Genomic DNA, 15,202 nt, shown 5'->3' with positions numbered 1-15,202 from the left:
AAAGACTCTCCTTCCCCAGCTCCAAGGAGGCCCAAGTATTCACCAAAGCCGGCTGTCTTCTCTGCCCAGGGCAGAGAGCTCCCCGTGTGGTCCAGGGCCCTGGTGGGTCTGGGAGCTGATGGGGAAGGAGAGAGATGCATTCCCTCCACCCCTCTCCCCGCAAATTATGCTGCCAGAGAAACCCCTGGAGCCACAGAGAGAATCCGACCACAGCAGAGGGGGCACTTAGCCAAGAGTCAGTAGAGAGAGAGACCTCCTGAGGAGAGAGACAGACCTAAAGTGTCCCTGGGGGTCAGCTCACCCAGCCCCCTGCCTGCAGGCCGGGCCATCTCTCTGGGCCTCAGTGAGAGCTGAGGAGCACCCCCTTGGGCTGGGCAGTGTGACAAGCAGGCCTGGGCAGGGAAGTCCCCAGGCTCCAGGAAGCTGAGCCCTGCCCTGAGAGGGTACTACTCAAATGGAACCGGAGGAAGAAGCTCCGCACCTGTCCTGCCCCTGCCCCCTGCCTGCCACCCAGGGAGGGCTCTCCTGCCTCCTCCCCGGCCTCTGGCCTGACCAGATGGGACATCAGGGACTTCTGCACTTGCCAAGGGCACACGTTGGCTGCTCAGGTCCACTCAAGCTCGTCAGCGGAGGTCCCTAAAGAAGCCTCTCTGCAGGGAAGATTAGATCTATAACCCAGGGGACTCTTGTCTTCATCGTGGAACAGTGGAGAACCCTGGGGTCCCCTGTTCCTCCCAGCCTCCAGTAGTAAGCTGGGCAGTGGAGGAGCCAGACATGAAAGAAGAAAGCAAGAAACTAGATGTTTAATTTTGTCTTTTTAATAAAAAGGCACCTATAAAACAGGTCAATACAGTACAGGCAGCACAGAGAGCCCCGGAACAAGCCTAAAAATTGTCTCAAAATAAAAACGAAGAAGATGTCTTCACATATTGTATTTATATATTTATATTTATATATATATATTTATATAATGGTACAAAATGGCTGGGGGAGTGGCCACGGATGGAGGGAAGCTGGCCTGGAGTTCACCTTGGAAAGCTAGCCTGGTGGCAGAGGTGGGAGAGGGACGGGGGGAGGGCGTCAGGCCCTTTTCAGTTTGACCCGTCTCTCCTCTGGGCAGGAAACACTTAAAAGAGTCGGCTCGGGGAGTCTTGGGTCAGGGGTGGGAGGCTCAAGGGCACGGGGCCCAGGTTGGACACAGGGCGGGAACACGTCTGGAGGGGCGGAGGGCAGGTGGCCCCTGAACCCAGAGCCCCAGGCCCTGGCCCTCCGGAGAGGGGCTGGGGGAGGCAGGAGCCCACAGCCAGCCCTGGAGGAAGCACGTGACCTGGCCGATGGGGGACTGAGGACAGCACCAGACTGGGAGAAGCGAGGACAAATTCCCTTTGTATCACAGCTGCCAAAGGGAGAACAGGCCCCCTCAGGTCAGGAAGGCCAGGGGCGGGCCATGGCAGAAGACACCTCGCAGAGAAACGGCCCTGGGTCCTGGAGGCGGGCACGGAAGGCCTCAGCCAGGGAACTGCCCCGCCACCTCACAAGGCAGGGAAGGAAGTGAGAAAAGGAGAAGTGTTTTACTCCTGGGGCCAAGCGGGGCGGGGGCAAAACACCCAACCGTGTATGGCTTCAGCTCTGACCAGAGGAGGGGGGAGCTCTTCTGGGAAAGGGCTGGGGGCTGACTGGAAGGCAGTGGCTGCGCCTGGGTGGGCAGGGAGCCCCGAGCTCTGGGCAGAGGGACCGTGCCAGTGAACCGGGAGGCAGAGAGACGCGGAGGACGCAGCCCTGCTCCGCGCCGAACACTTTCTCCATTCTGTCCTCAGCAGGTGGAGGGAGACAGACTGACTGGGCCTAACCCTTTTCCTTCCTCCTCTGGTGATAGGAAGTAGGTGGCAGCCTGGGGAAAGAGTCAGGGCCCTGGGGGCTACCTGGCCCGGAGCCACTGCAGCAGAGGATGCTCGCGGCCCCCAGGCTACCCCTCCAAGGCTCCACACCCGGGGTGGGGGCCACCTGCTCAGCCTCTGCCTCGTCCTTCTTTCCTTCAGCCCAGACTGGGGACCAAGGACTTCAAGTTCTGGCTTAAGATGTAGCAGCAGGGGACACCAGACATCCACAGCTGGGAAGCCAGGGCCCCCGTGTCACCTGTGTGGGGCTAACACGTGTGCACCTGCACACGCTCTCCTGAATCACTCAGCAGCAGACAGGCTGCCGCCCTGGGAGGTCTCAGCCCTGCTGGGGCCCACCAGGTGGAAGCCTAAGGTGGTCTGACCTCAGTTCAGGTGTGGGGGTAGTAGCTATGTCATTTCACCGCTGGAAGAGGGCACGGGAATGGTATCCTTTCTGGACCTAGAGACACTGCCCTGCAGAGGGTAGGTGTGTCAGACTGCATGTCCCTGGGTCCAGGGGAAATGGAAAGGGCAATCATTTGAAGGGGCGGGGGGTGGACACGGGGAGGGTTTCTTTTATCCTTTTTTTTTTTTCTGAGTGACTTCTATCAAAACACAGAAATACAGCACACGCACAAACCGGCACAAAAGCGCAGCGCTCTATTTACAGCTACAGTTGGCGCCTGCCCACCTGGCCAGCCGCCTGCAGGTTGGGGTGGGAGAGGGGGTCAGCCACAGCAGGAAGAGGAACCGAGGCAGGAGAAGACAGAAGGAAAAAAATGGGGTGGAGGGGGGCAGAGAAACCAAGAGGAGGAAAGTGAAGCTCCAAGAGGAGAGAGCAGTGGGATGGGGAGAGAGAAGACGGGGAGACTTCTCTCCTTCCAATCCAGCCAAGGATTTGATACAGGGATATAGGATACAGGACTCGGACAGCAAAGCTGAAGAGGGTGGGTGCAGAGAAACAGGAAAGGCTCCATAGGACTTGGGAGGAGAAGGGAAGCGGCGGTCCTGGCGGCCAAAATGGAACCAACCCCACCCCCAGATCCCCCACCCCACTCTGCCACTTCTCATAAGCTGCCAGCACATCTGGTTTCCACAAATGCCGCTCCCTACACAAGCCCCCTCCTCCCCACCCCTTGACCCAGGCCATCCCAACACTGGAGGGGAAGAAACTTTTTTTCAGGTTATCATATTTGCAACATGGCCCCAGTTCCAGCCCCTCGCCGGCCCGCTAGAAGGGCAGGTTGGCCATGCCGCCCGGGGCTGGGAGGTAGCCCATCTGGCTGTCCAGAGACACACTGCGCTGCCGCAGGGGGTGGGACACCATGAGGTTCTGCTGGGCCGGGGGGCCCAGGAGGGAGCCTTGCGGGGAGAGCATGTGGGGGGGCTGGCTATAGACCTCACCCCCCACGCCCCGCTGCTTCATCAGCATGAAATTCTGCTGGGTCATGAGGCCCTGCGGGGGGGACATGACCCCCTGGTGCAGGCCGTGGGGCACCATGCCCTGCTGCGGGGGCACACCTGTCCTGCCCAGCAAGGACATCTGTCCGGGGTGGCACATGGACATGTTGAGCCCCCGCTGGACGCCCTGCTGGCCCGGGAGGTTGGGGGGCCGGGAGGGGGTCTGTTCCGCCATCATGTTCTGCAGGTTCATGAGATGCAGATTGGGGGGCTGGGCCTTGGGGGGGTGGCTCTCGCTCTTGGGGAAGTACTGGAGGGTGCTGCTTGGCTTCTCCGAGGGGATGATCCTGGACAAGTCGAACTCGGGGATCCCCGTCGGGGTGGGCCGGATCACCTCGCTCAGCTCGGGGTCATTCAGCACTGATGCCACCCCGGGGAGCACGCCCGGGGGGTACGCGTCGCCCATGCGGCTGGCCATGCTTTTGCCCATCAGGTGCTGCTGGGGGGGCATGGGGCCTGGCGGCTGGCTGGGCAGGTCCTCCGGGGGCAGGGCCATGCCTGAGGGGTAGTGCTGCTGCAGGCCAGGGCCCCCACCCCCGCCCCCACTGGGGGCCAGGGCACCGTGGGGCTGCTGCAGCCGAGGGGGAAAGGGCATCATCTGGGAGGAGCTGGGCACCGGCCCGCAGGGGGCGCTCAAGGAGTCTGGGGCCCCCGGAGCCATCATCATCGAGTTCTGAGGGGGCCCCCCTGTCCCCTGTGCGTTGGGGTGCAGTGGAATGTTGGAGCCCAGAGGGGTGGGGGAGGGCAGCATGGCAGGTGGGGGCTCATGGGACAGGGGCTGCTGGCCTGGCAGGTTCATGCCCATGGGGCTCTGGGCAGCAGCTGAGTTCAGGTGCATCTGGTTGGGCTGGTTATTGCTGATCCCTGCGGGGAAAGAGAAACAGGGATCAGGAACTGGGTGCACCCAGCTGGGGCAGATTCCAGAACTCAGTCCTTTCCATGCCCCAGCCAGGTTGGTGCCAGGGATGTCGGCTTTCATCACTGGCCTGCCCTAGCTGCGAGGGCAGGGACTCGAGGCATTTAGGTGAGAAGCCAAGAGAAGAGACCCAAGCTCTGGCCCAGTTACCCAGGGACACATCAGTTGTTGTTGGAAAGACCACTCCAGTGTGCCGGGCTTGGTTTCACTGAATGACCAGTGGGAACTGTGTCCCAGGACATCACACCCCCTGATGCCCAGGGCCCTCTGGAAGCACAAAAAAGCCAGCGTGACCACAGGGGCGATCGCTGGCCATGGCCACTCTTCGCCCTCCCAGAGCCCATGTGGGCTCTTCTCCATGGGACCCCCTCCCTGTCCTCGCACCTGGCCCAGAGCCCTGCGGTGGTGCCGGCGGGGGTAGCAGGGGCCGGTCGGGCAGCAGCTCGTCGTCTGAGGTGGCGATGGTCTTGATGGCATTGTGGTAGAGCGGGGTGGAGCTGGGCATGGCGTACTTGGACATCTGGGACATCATCAGAGACAGGGGGTTCTGGGATGGCGTGGGGTCTGGGGAGGAAGTGAACGGCAGGCTGGGGTTCACAAGGCCGCCGGGGGCGTTGGCGGGAGGCGCTGAGGAGCTGCTCCGGGGGCCGCTGGGCGGGAGGGCACCTACAGAAGCGGGAAGACAGAGAGAGCAGGGGGGTGGTGACTGGGGAGGCCGGGATGAATTTGGCTGCTCACACTGCAGCTTTAGGAAGAGGTCAGCTCCCAGACCTCCACCTGACTCCCAGGCACAGGTGTCCCGTCCATTTGGGTTCCCCCATGATCACTACAGCCCACCGGCAGTTCCTGTAGTCTCAGGGCCCTGAACAGAAAGGAGATCCTAAATATGACACTCCCTGCTTGAAATCCCTGCTAGATGGACATGGTGCTCCCTGTGAAAGCTCACACATGGCGGCCAGTGGCTGCTCCTCCAGCAGAGGCATCCCACTTCTGGGCCCCAGCACAGACCCCTTAACTCACTCACTCACACACACACACACACACACACGCCGGGCAAGAACACACCCACCTGGGAGGCGAGTCCAGGGCCCACCTGTCCAGCCCCATTGACTCACCCTGCTCCATGTTGCCCAGGGTGGTGGAAGAACTCATGTTCAGAGGCGGCTGCTTGTTCTGGGGGACTCCAGGGCTGGGCATGGCTGTCTTGGGTGAGGCGACCCAGCCTGGAGAAGGCACCGCCATGGAGGGAGACTTGAGCCTGCTGGGTGAGCCAGTGGGCGAACGGACGCTGAGGGAGGAGCTGAGGACCTGGGGCGACTTGAGAGGTCCTGGCGGGTTGGCCGAAGGCAAGGGCACCATCTGTGAGGGAGTCTGGGGTGACTTGAGGTTGGCGGAGGGCGAGGTGACCATGGGTGAGTGTACCTGGCTGAGGGTGGGCGACTTCAGGTGCCCCATGCCCGGCGAGCCCATCTGATTAATACTGATGGTGAGGTCTGAAGGCCGTCTGCCCAGCCCCCGGTTCGGGGCTGAATGCACAGAGCCCGGAGGATTGGACGCAGGAGGCAGGGGCATGTGGCTGAGCCGGGTGGTACCCACGTTTCCCATGGGCATTGAGCTCTGGTCGGGGCTGAACATGTCTTGAGTGTTGCCCATGTCCTGGGGCATGGCTTGGTAGGGTCCCTGTCCCCCGGAGAATCCTTGCTGGCCCTGGCTGGGAAACTGCGAGGGCATAAGCATCTTCTGCGGGCCTCCCATCATTCCACCGCTGTTCTGGGCCCGCACCCGGGCCATCTCCTCAGGACTGAGGCCCTGAGGCCCCATCATGTCCCCAGGGCCCCGCATCTTCTGCGACATCAGCATCTGCTGCTGCGGGGTCATCTGCACGTTCAGGTTCATGTTCATGTTCATGTTCACGTTCATGTTCATGTTGAGGTTGCCGGGCCCCATGGGCGGGTCCACCTCTCTTAGCCCAGACTGCCCCATGGGGGGGCTCAGGAGGCCCCGACCTCCGGCAAACTCCATGCCCATGGGAGTGCCCGCCAGGCCCTCGCCGCCGGCCATTTGCCCAGGGAACATGGCCGGATCCATCTGCCGGTGCGCCTGCATCATCCGCTCCATCTCCATGCCCTGCCCCATGCCACTGCCGGCCATGCCCAGGGGCCGCTGCATGCCCACTGACCGCTTCTCCAGCAGCTGGTGCCGCAGCAGCTCCTCACGAACCCGAGGGGTCATAAATCGCTCTGCTTCACCCTGCCCACCTGGGTAGGGCACCGCATTCTGGGCAAAATTGCCGGGCCCCCCCATAGGGGGCAAGTCTTCGGTCCAGCCCATGCCTGGCCTCACAGGCCTCTGCATGGCATTCATGGGCACCTCCATGGGCATACCCTGCATGCCCCCAAACCCTGGCACCCGCTGCATCTGGTTGCCTGGGAAACGGGGGCCGGGGAAGGGGGGTCCAGCCCGGACCTGCATGGGATCTTGGACGTCCATGGGCCCCCGCAGCTGGGCGCCCATTCCAGGGGGCCACTGATCCCCCGGCTTGCTGTGGTAGGGGGGCGGTGGCCCCCTCACCATCATGCCCCCCATGCCCATCATGTCCTGCAGCGCGCGGCCCCCGTGCAGCCCGATCTGCTCCTCCTTCCTCCGTTTCTCCTCGTAGTACTCTTCCTGCAGCTTGCGCCAGGCCACCTGCTCGGGGGTCAGGCTGTCCTGGCCTAGCCTCTGCATCATCACGTTCATCTGCCCCACGTCCCCGCCCGGGGGGTGCCCCGGCACTTCATGCTCCAGCGGGGGGCCCCCGAGGCTCTGAGTCTGCGAAATCATGGACTGCAAGGGCTCCTCGTATTTCTTCAGCCCGCTGGGCGGGGCCGTGGGTGGCTGCTGGGGCACGGGAGGGGCTGGTGCTGGCGGTCCCCCCTCACCTGCTCCTCCGGGGGGCCCCTTGAGGAAGGGCTCAGTCTCCCCGCTGCGGAGCAGCAGCCGCTCAATGTCTCGAAGCGTCTGCAGGGAGCGCTCCCGGTGCTCCAGCTGCTCCTTGGACAGGCCCTCCGAGCCCACCAGGCTCCGCTGCCCATTACCGGTGGGGGCCTCCCCGAGCAGGGCGGGGCCGGGGGTGCTGCTGGGGTCTCCTCCAGGAGGCAGCGGGTTGTTGGCGGTGGAAGCTGTAGGGGTGTTGGGGTGGGTCCCCCCGGTTCCGCCGCCCGTGCTGGCAGCTCCCACTGAGTTGGGCGTCAGGTCCTGACTGGCATCCTCAGGAGGCCCCTCAGAAGGCAGAGCAGGGGGGGCGCTGCCCGGAGCTGGGGGTGGCGGTGGCGGCAGAGGTGGAGGCTGGGACTGAGGGGTGCCTGCTGATGGCGTGCTCAGGGGTAGCGGTTCCGGGGTGGGCGGCACTTTGGGGGCCTGCGAGAGGACAAAGGCAGACCCATGAGATGGGTCAGGGGAGGCTGTGGCCAGTCCACTGCTCATGGAGCCCCGTGCCTGGACCGGGCGACACACTCACCTGGTCCAGCTTGGCCCGCGGCACGTTCTGCTGGTGGTAGGCGAGGATGGAGTCGGCTCGGCCCTGCAGCACAGCCTCCGCAGCCCTGCACAGGAGGGTCAGGCACAGCCAGCTCAGAGCGCCGGGCAGGACGGAGCCCTCCACCTCACCCACTCCACCCCCAGCCAGCCCTGAACCCCCGCAAGCAGCCAGGACCCCGGGCTGAGGGGTGCTGGGCAAACAGTTGCTGGGGCCACTTACGTGTTGGCCAGGTGGGTGGTGAAGACATACACAAACTGGGAGGGGGGCTTTCCGGGGACACCGCCGCCTCCGCCCCCGGGGGCATCAGGCCGAAGGCCAGGCGGGGGCCCATGAGGAGGGCCTGGCGCGCTGCTCTCACTGAGGGGCAGTTGGGGGGCTTGGCCGGGACCCAGCTGTGGGGCCGCCATGGCTGGGTCTGCTACATTACAATCTGCACAAGAGATGAACAGGAAAGAGGCCCAGGTTTAGAGAGGAAAGCCAAGGGGAGCCCCCGCCCCGCTGTCGCATCCCAGAGGTGCCCAGGGACAGAGAGGCTCATGCCCACGGGGTCATCTGGTGCCACAGTCTGGCATTTTCTCTAGTCTAGCTTCCAGAGACTTGCCCGAGTCCAGTCTTTGACAAGGATGGCAACTGTGCGGATCGCGTAAAGAAGAGACGGAAACCAATAGGCCCCCAGGTGCCTGGCGCGCCCTGACTATGCCTCTGGAAGTGACTCCACCTTACCATCACACCCTGGGAGGAAGGAGTCGGTGCACTCCACTCGAGAGAGGAGGAAACAGCCTCGGAAGGGCGAAAGCACTCCCCCAAGGTGACAGACAGGTGGTGCAGAGCCCTGCACTTGGCCCGGCTCCTACCCCTCCCGTGGTCTGTGCAGCGGGTGTGTGTTTATATGTGCACGCTGGCCAAGTGAGGGAAGCAGGCAAAGAGCTCGTACAACTGATGGTCCAAAAGCTGAATGATGTTCATTTTAGCCTTACCACTAACTGACTGGCAACCTTATCAACAAGATACTTCCTCCCTCAAGGAGTCATTCCTTCATCTGTAAAATGAAACACTAAACTCTAGTCCGGCAGGAATGGGGAGGGGCTGGCCAAAGAAATGTACTTTTACAGCAAATTCACAACTGTGCCACAAACTAAAAAAACTGAGGAACAGAGAGTTACAAGCACCCAACACACTGGGTTCATTCCCCGGGATAGACTGGCCACCCACAGCACTGAGGGAGATTTTCATCCACGGTCACCAACTTGACAGTAAGTCCTAGCCTAGAAAAGATCTACACTTGGTCATTACTGCTTCCCTTGTGGCTCAGCTGGTAAAGAATCCGTCTGCAATGCAGGATACCTGGGTTCGATCCCTGGGTTGGGAAGATCCCCTGGAGAAGGGAAAGGCTACCCACTCCAGAATTCTGGCCTGGAGAATTCCATGGACTGTATAGTCCGTGGGGTCGCAAAGAGTTGGACACAACCGAGCGACCTTCACTTCACTTGCTCATTACTGGGTCTAGTGAGTGGGTGGGCCCTTTGCCACCAGTACACGTGTGGCCCGCAGACAGCGCCAGGACTTACTATTCCAAGTGGACTCCCTTGAACTGGGGAAGTAGCCACTTTCCCACAGCTCAGCGGCAGGCTCCTATCCTTGCAGAAATCTGCTCTGACTCTCCTACCTCATAACGGCCCTGATCTGGACCCTGTCCCTCCAATTTTACATAGAGCCAAAAGTTTAGGGGGTGGGGGACCTCACCAACCTCAATGTGTGAGGGCTCTCCTGGAGAAGAGGAAGATGCATATTCAATACACAGAACTAGGACTCCTGGGGAAAAGCTATAGGGAGAGAGGCAGGCCTTGTTTTATTCTTTCTTTCTTTGTTCTTTCGGCTGCGCCACATAGCACATAGGATCTTAGTTCCCCGACCAGGGATCAAACCTGTGCCTCCTGTGTTGGAAGTGCAGAGTCCTAACCACTGGCAATCACTGGACCAGCAGGGAAGTCCCCGGGCTTTATTTCAATATGAAAACTTCTAATACAATGACAACAACAAAAAAAGCTAACACTGTTCTAAGTGTGTTGCATGTATCAACTCATTGACTCCTCATAACAACCCTAAGAGGGAAATATAATTTTTACAGATGAGGAAACGGAGGCCCTTTTCCATCCTTATACAAATGATAAGTAGAAGATCCAGGATATAATCCAAAGGGGGTCTGATTACACAGTCTGCGCTCTTAACTTCTACATTAACTTCTTAACTTCTTCTTAACTTCTGCCCTACCATTAAAAAGAACTCTTCAAGAATCTAATATCAGTATAACTAAAACAGTAACTGATTGCCGTGGTACTCGGTATGGGATATTAGCAACTTCTTTGATTTCCTTGTGTCTTCATGTTTCTACGATGGTACAGCCTAGTTGTTGTAAAAGTGAACTGAGGAGGGTCTGTTCTATGAAGCAGTGTCTACCCCCATCTACCACAGAAGGGTTTGGCCAGGGTTTCTGAACCACTAGTCAGTCCGCTGGGGGGCAGGGGTACTGGGACCAGGTGATGTTTAAAGTACTGGCAGGCTGACAGGCTGTGTCTGATCCCAAACGCCATCTCCACAGACATGATCTACTCCTTCTAAAAACATCTGCTGAGTCTGTCTCCTCTTTTGCTTCCTAATAACACCTACCTCACAGCACTGCTATCACAATTAAGTAAAACAAAGCAACAAAGTGTCCGGCATAATTTCTCTTCTTCCTTTCTACAGTCCCAGCCTTGGAAAAGTTCCCAGTGTAACTCTGGGAAGTTCTCTGACTAGTTCTTAAGCACTGAGTTGTTGCTCCCCACACACAGATGCAAGTGTGGAGGAAAAGCATCAGATCAACATGCACAGGCTTCCCAAGGGCAGGAGTATGTCTGGTTCTCCCCCATCACTTGTGCAAGGCCCAAATATACACTGATCAGTGCAAGAATGAGAGAGGTGGGCGCCCACCCACACCCACTCCTCGTCTTGGTGATGAGCTCCAGAAGTCAATTAGAGGTTAGGGAAGGGCGCCAGAGGCACACCCAGACTTCTTTAGCATAGCTTTGCAGGGTCCAGCCAGCTGTCCAGCTCCCAGGGATGCTGAACCCTCATTGCCCTCCCTCTACTGACCAGTAGGTGGCAGCAGAGGCCAGGAAATCACGGGAGGAGGTGTAGCCAGTGTGGCTGGAGAGGACACCTAAGGTTCCATCTACTCCACCCAGGTCCCTAAGGACAGGGGGCTACTGAGCACCTGGAAGGCGGGGATTGAGCTGTCAGTGCCGGGAGGGACTGAGTCAGAGATGGGAGAGGAGGGGCGGAGGAGCCCAGGCTCCTGAGTCCTTGCTCCTTTTGGCCCAGCCTGGGTCCTCGAAAGCCCTAGGTGAAGAGAGGGAGGCTCCCTCAGGGCAACTGTTCCCCGGGGACGCCATGGGCCACAGCATCCTGGCAACGATGGGCACTCACTGTGGGCGGCCCCAAGGGGCTTGTCGTCCTCCTCGCTGTCCGGACCTGAGCACCATTCGTCCCCGCTGTACGGCTGCTTCCGCTCCAGCACACAGCGCCGCTTACTCCGGGGTGCCACCTCTGCCCAGGCAGGCAGGCAGGGGTCAGGGTGAGTGAGCGAGTACCCGCGGGGGCCGGTCCTCCCACACCCGGGGGCCTCCCCAAGCCCATTCCCCCAGATGCCCCCCTGCCCAGGGGGCACTGCCCAGGCCACAGGCCACAGTGGGCACTTTGCCAGCCCCTGGCCCCCACCATAACACCATTTGTTTCTGATTTCTCTCTACAGCCTGGCTGCCTGTCTCCCCTCCCCCACCCAGCACCAAGCCCAACGTAATCCCCAACCACAACTGGTTCTAATTAGGGCTGGGGGGGAGGGGGAAGCTGCTGCTACTCTTCCAGGCCCCAGTGCCTGCTCCCACCAGCTGGAACACCAGGAGGTTCCTGGGAGGTGTGTGGGTCCCCACCTCACCCCAGAGCACCTCCCACCTCACCCCAGAGCACCTCCCGTTTCCCTTCTGGGGGCTTTGGTGGGAAAGCAGGAGAGGCCTGAGGCTGACAGACACTGACCCGACGGGAGGCCCCATCACTCTGTGTGGCCCTAAGGATGAAACATCTCCACCCAGTCCTGAGAGAATGAGCAGATGGGTGGGTATAACCGGGGTAGGGGGGGTGTGGGGGTGGTAGAGAAAGAGGCTGCCCCTGCATAAATGCTGTGAGGATTAGGCCAGGGGTGCAGAAAGATCCTCTCCCAGCCCCTGTGTGTCTAGGACGGTGGACGATGCTGGGGTCTTAGGCATCAGGAAATGGGGTACCTTTGGCCTCTGAATCCAGGGATGGGGTCCCAGCCTCTCGCTGCTCGCCGGAGTCCACAGACACGCTCCGCTCCCTCTTGACCTTGCCCTTGAGCGAGCTGAAAGGGGGTACCCCTGCCTGGGGGTTCTTCAGACTTGAGTTGCTAGGTGAGATCTGGTTGGCCTTGGCCCCATGGTTCCCCGCCCCCACGCCCTTCGAGCCCAGGTTGCAGGTGGGTCCTTGGTTCACATTCTGGTGCTGAGATTGGGCCCCGCCATTCCCTGTCTTGCCATGATTGGTCAACTTATTTTCTGGGTGCATTGGCTTGGCTGGGGCAGGGGGGCAGTGGCCGCGGGGGGACAGCGGCGGGCTCCCTGGAGCTTCTCTCCTCCTGGGGTGGGGTAACCTGGGAGGTGGAAGAGACATGAAAAGTTAATCGCAGTGCCAGGGGTGTAGCAAGCCTGGATTTTCATCACCCCATCCTGCCTCACCTAATGGTTGGGGAGGTGGGAGCTGAGTGGCATCTTTAAGACCACCAGCTATCCCCTATCTCCCTCCATGGCTCCTCGGACAAGGGCTGATGCCCTTCTCCACTTGGGGAATGAAGATGGGGCAACCCCTCCACCCCTCCAGTCCCCAAATGAAAACCCGGGCCTTATGTTGGCAGAATCCAACCCGGCCCCTAAGCCCCAGCATCCATCAGACGGCAAGCCTCCATGGCAACCCCCTCCACTAGCACCTGGCCAACTCTTAAGCATTCTCTCTTCAAGGGTTTGCTGTCTTCACACTCCTTCCAAGGCCCCCCAACCTCAACTTCCATGTGTCCCAACACCAGCAGGGAAGGAACCCAGGACCTGGGGGTTACTGCTCCTGGCCCAGCCCCATTTCCCCTTGCGGAAGTGGGAGAAAGCACACCAGACTGTGGTGCCCACTGGTCCAGACAGTTCCCCAGGGCAGGAGGGGAATGCCTTTAGAGGGTGCACCAGCAGGTCTGGCCGGCAGGCAGGAGCAAGAGGAAAGGGGGAGGGGACTGGTGCATGGAGCAGACTGAAACCAAGGATTCCTGCAGCCTAGGCTGCGGGCCCTTTAAGCTCCAGCCCGCTCCCCCCACCGCCTCCCCCTCCCCGGAGACCTATTAATAGCCGCTGGAAAGATCACATCACGGGAGAGGATATTTATCCCCCCTCATTCCACACCAGCTCAGATTTATTTCAGCTCTGCTGTCCTGCTGCTGCCGCCTGGCCCTGTCTGCCGGCTTCTCCCGGGGAAGGGGAGGGAGGCAGGCACCGCCCCTCCAGCTCCCACCCCCAGCTAGACCGAGGCCAGAGGGCGCCAGCGGACCCGACAGCGGGGCCGGCGGGGGTCTGCACAAACCGTTTTTAAGAGGAAAGGACTGGAAGGGACTAGAACTGCAAGCTTAGCTGCTTGCCATTCCCTTCTGTCCCCTGGGCTCAGGCGCTAAAGCTGTGGGCTCCTGCCTGGGGGCAGGCATTCCGATTCTGACCCCCCTTTAGCCCACCGGTGGCCGAGAAGCCAGGTACCCAGGGGGTCTTGCTCTCCAAGCCTGCACGGTTCAGCCCCATCAACACTGGGCCCATCCCTTCCCCTCACTCCACACACACATCCCGCCCTCCACGACACCCACACACCTTGTCTTGTTAGCCAGGATCCTCATGGCTCCCACACACAGTGGGGCTACGGCCCCTGTGCGTGCCCAGGGCCCAGCCAGGTACTCGGTACTGGAGCAGGGACTGCAGCAACAAGCCCCAAAGAGAAAACTTGTGACTTGGGGAGGGGGTGCGAGGAGGGGAGGGGAGACGGGAGGACCCAACAGCCCTGGGACTAGGGTACTGGACAGGGTAGGGTGGGAGCGGCCGGGAAGGATTCCAGGTCGGGGTCTGAATCCATCCCTCCCGCACTTTACCCTCAGGGAGCTTGCAGTCTCTAGCAAGGCCCCCGGGGCCGCAGGGGCAGAATTCACTAAAAAGATACATTGCCAAGGTGCCCGCGTGGGGCGGCTGAGAGGTCTGTCAGGCCCCTGGGGATGGGGGGGGGGGGGGACTCCCGCCCCCCCAGGCACGCCCCTCACCCGTGGAGGGGGCGGGGGAACCCCTGGCGCCCCGCCCCAGCGCTGCGCCCTGCCCCCGGGCGCCGGGGCGGGAAGGGGGCCGGGGGTGGGGGCGATGCCCCGCCCCCAGCTCAAGGCCTAGCCCGTGCCCATCCCAGCAGGCCCGGGCGGGCAGCGAGAGGCCTGGCGGGGCCTCGGGGCTGCAGCTGGGCTCTTCTGGAGACCAGTAACGCTGGCTCAGATTCCTCCCCGACCGCAAGAATGCAGGAGCCTCCCCTCCCCCCGCCCCGGCACCCCACCCCGCCCCCTCCGGCAGAGCCCGAGCGCAGAGGCAGAGCGAGCGAGGGAGCGACAGAGCCAGCGAGCCGGGGAGCGGGCCACAGGCAGGGCTGCAGCGTGCCTCTCCCGGCCCCGCACGCGCCGCCCCGACAGACCCACGGCCAAGGGCGGCGAGGGGCCGGGCGCGCGCCGCGGCGGGGCCCAGGTTCAGCTTCGCGCCGGGCGCCGCCAGGCAAGAGCCCCGGGAACCCACCAGCACCCGAACTCTAGACTCACACGCACACACACACACTCGCAGCTCACACGTGGACGGGGAGACAAAGACACGCACGGAGCCCAGGAAACTAGAGGCGCGCTCAAACGCCGGCCCGCGGAGGTGTGCGGGATGGCTAGGGAGGCGCCGGCCGAAGCAGGAGCGCAGAAATAGCCGGGGGCGCACGTTTCCAGAGGCGGCCAGAAGGCAGAGAGGGGGCGCGTCGACTCATTGGACAGATGAAAAGACTGAGGCCCGACAACAAGGGAGCCATAGAGAGCTGAGCCCGGTAGTGACAAAGGAACACACACGGGGTCAGAGATACACCAGCCAACAGACTTACACAAACACGGAAGCCTCACCCGACTGCCCCCGGTCCCGTCCCCCCGCCCCTCCCGCAGATCCCAGGAAGGGGCGGGGGGGCGCGGGGGAGGAGCCTTGGGCCGGGAGCTCCGTCCCGGTGACAGGCCCAGCCAGACACCGGGGCACATTCCCTGGCGGGCTGCTGCAGGCCGGGCTGGGACCTAGG

At 61.6% G+C, this 15,202-nt stretch overlaps 1 protein-coding gene across 6 annotated transcripts in view; it reads right to left on the bottom strand.

Annotated features, from left to right (window-relative positions):
* Window positions 1-802: 802 nt before the first annotated feature.
* The window catches only part of BCL9L (BCL9 like), a 28,509-nt gene continuing 14,109 nt past the window's right edge, over window positions 803-15,202 (bottom strand). For 4 of the 6 annotated variants that reach the window (XM_065943884.1, XM_065943883.1, XM_065943882.1 and 1 more), the window contains 8 exons: window positions 13,723-13,824; window positions 12,094-12,479; window positions 11,243-11,362; window positions 7,997-8,207; window positions 7,757-7,841; window positions 5,373-7,656; window positions 4,642-4,923; window positions 803-4,205 (listed from right to left, as the gene is read on the bottom strand). In XM_065943884.1, coding sequence (XP_065799956.1) covers window positions 3,112-4,205; window positions 4,642-4,923; window positions 5,373-7,656; window positions 7,757-7,841; window positions 7,997-8,207; window positions 11,243-11,362; window positions 12,094-12,479; window positions 13,723-13,748 — 4,488 coding nt within the window. In that variant the 5' untranslated portion in view covers window positions 13,749-13,824 and the 3' untranslated portion in view covers window positions 803-3,111. The remainder of the gene's footprint in view (window positions 4,206-4,641; window positions 4,924-5,372; window positions 7,657-7,756; window positions 7,842-7,996; window positions 8,208-11,242; window positions 11,363-12,093; window positions 12,480-13,722; window positions 13,825-15,202) is intronic. The other 2 variants (XM_065943886.1, XM_065943887.1) reach the window with 1 other exon arrangement.

Source organism: Muntiacus reevesi, chromosome 9, assembly GCF_963930625.1.
Source record: "Muntiacus reevesi chromosome 9, mMunRee1.1, whole genome shotgun sequence".
Taxonomy (NCBI): Eukaryota; Metazoa; Chordata; class Mammalia; order Artiodactyla; family Cervidae; genus Muntiacus; species Muntiacus reevesi.
This window is presented reverse-complemented; position numbering and strand designations above follow the sequence as displayed.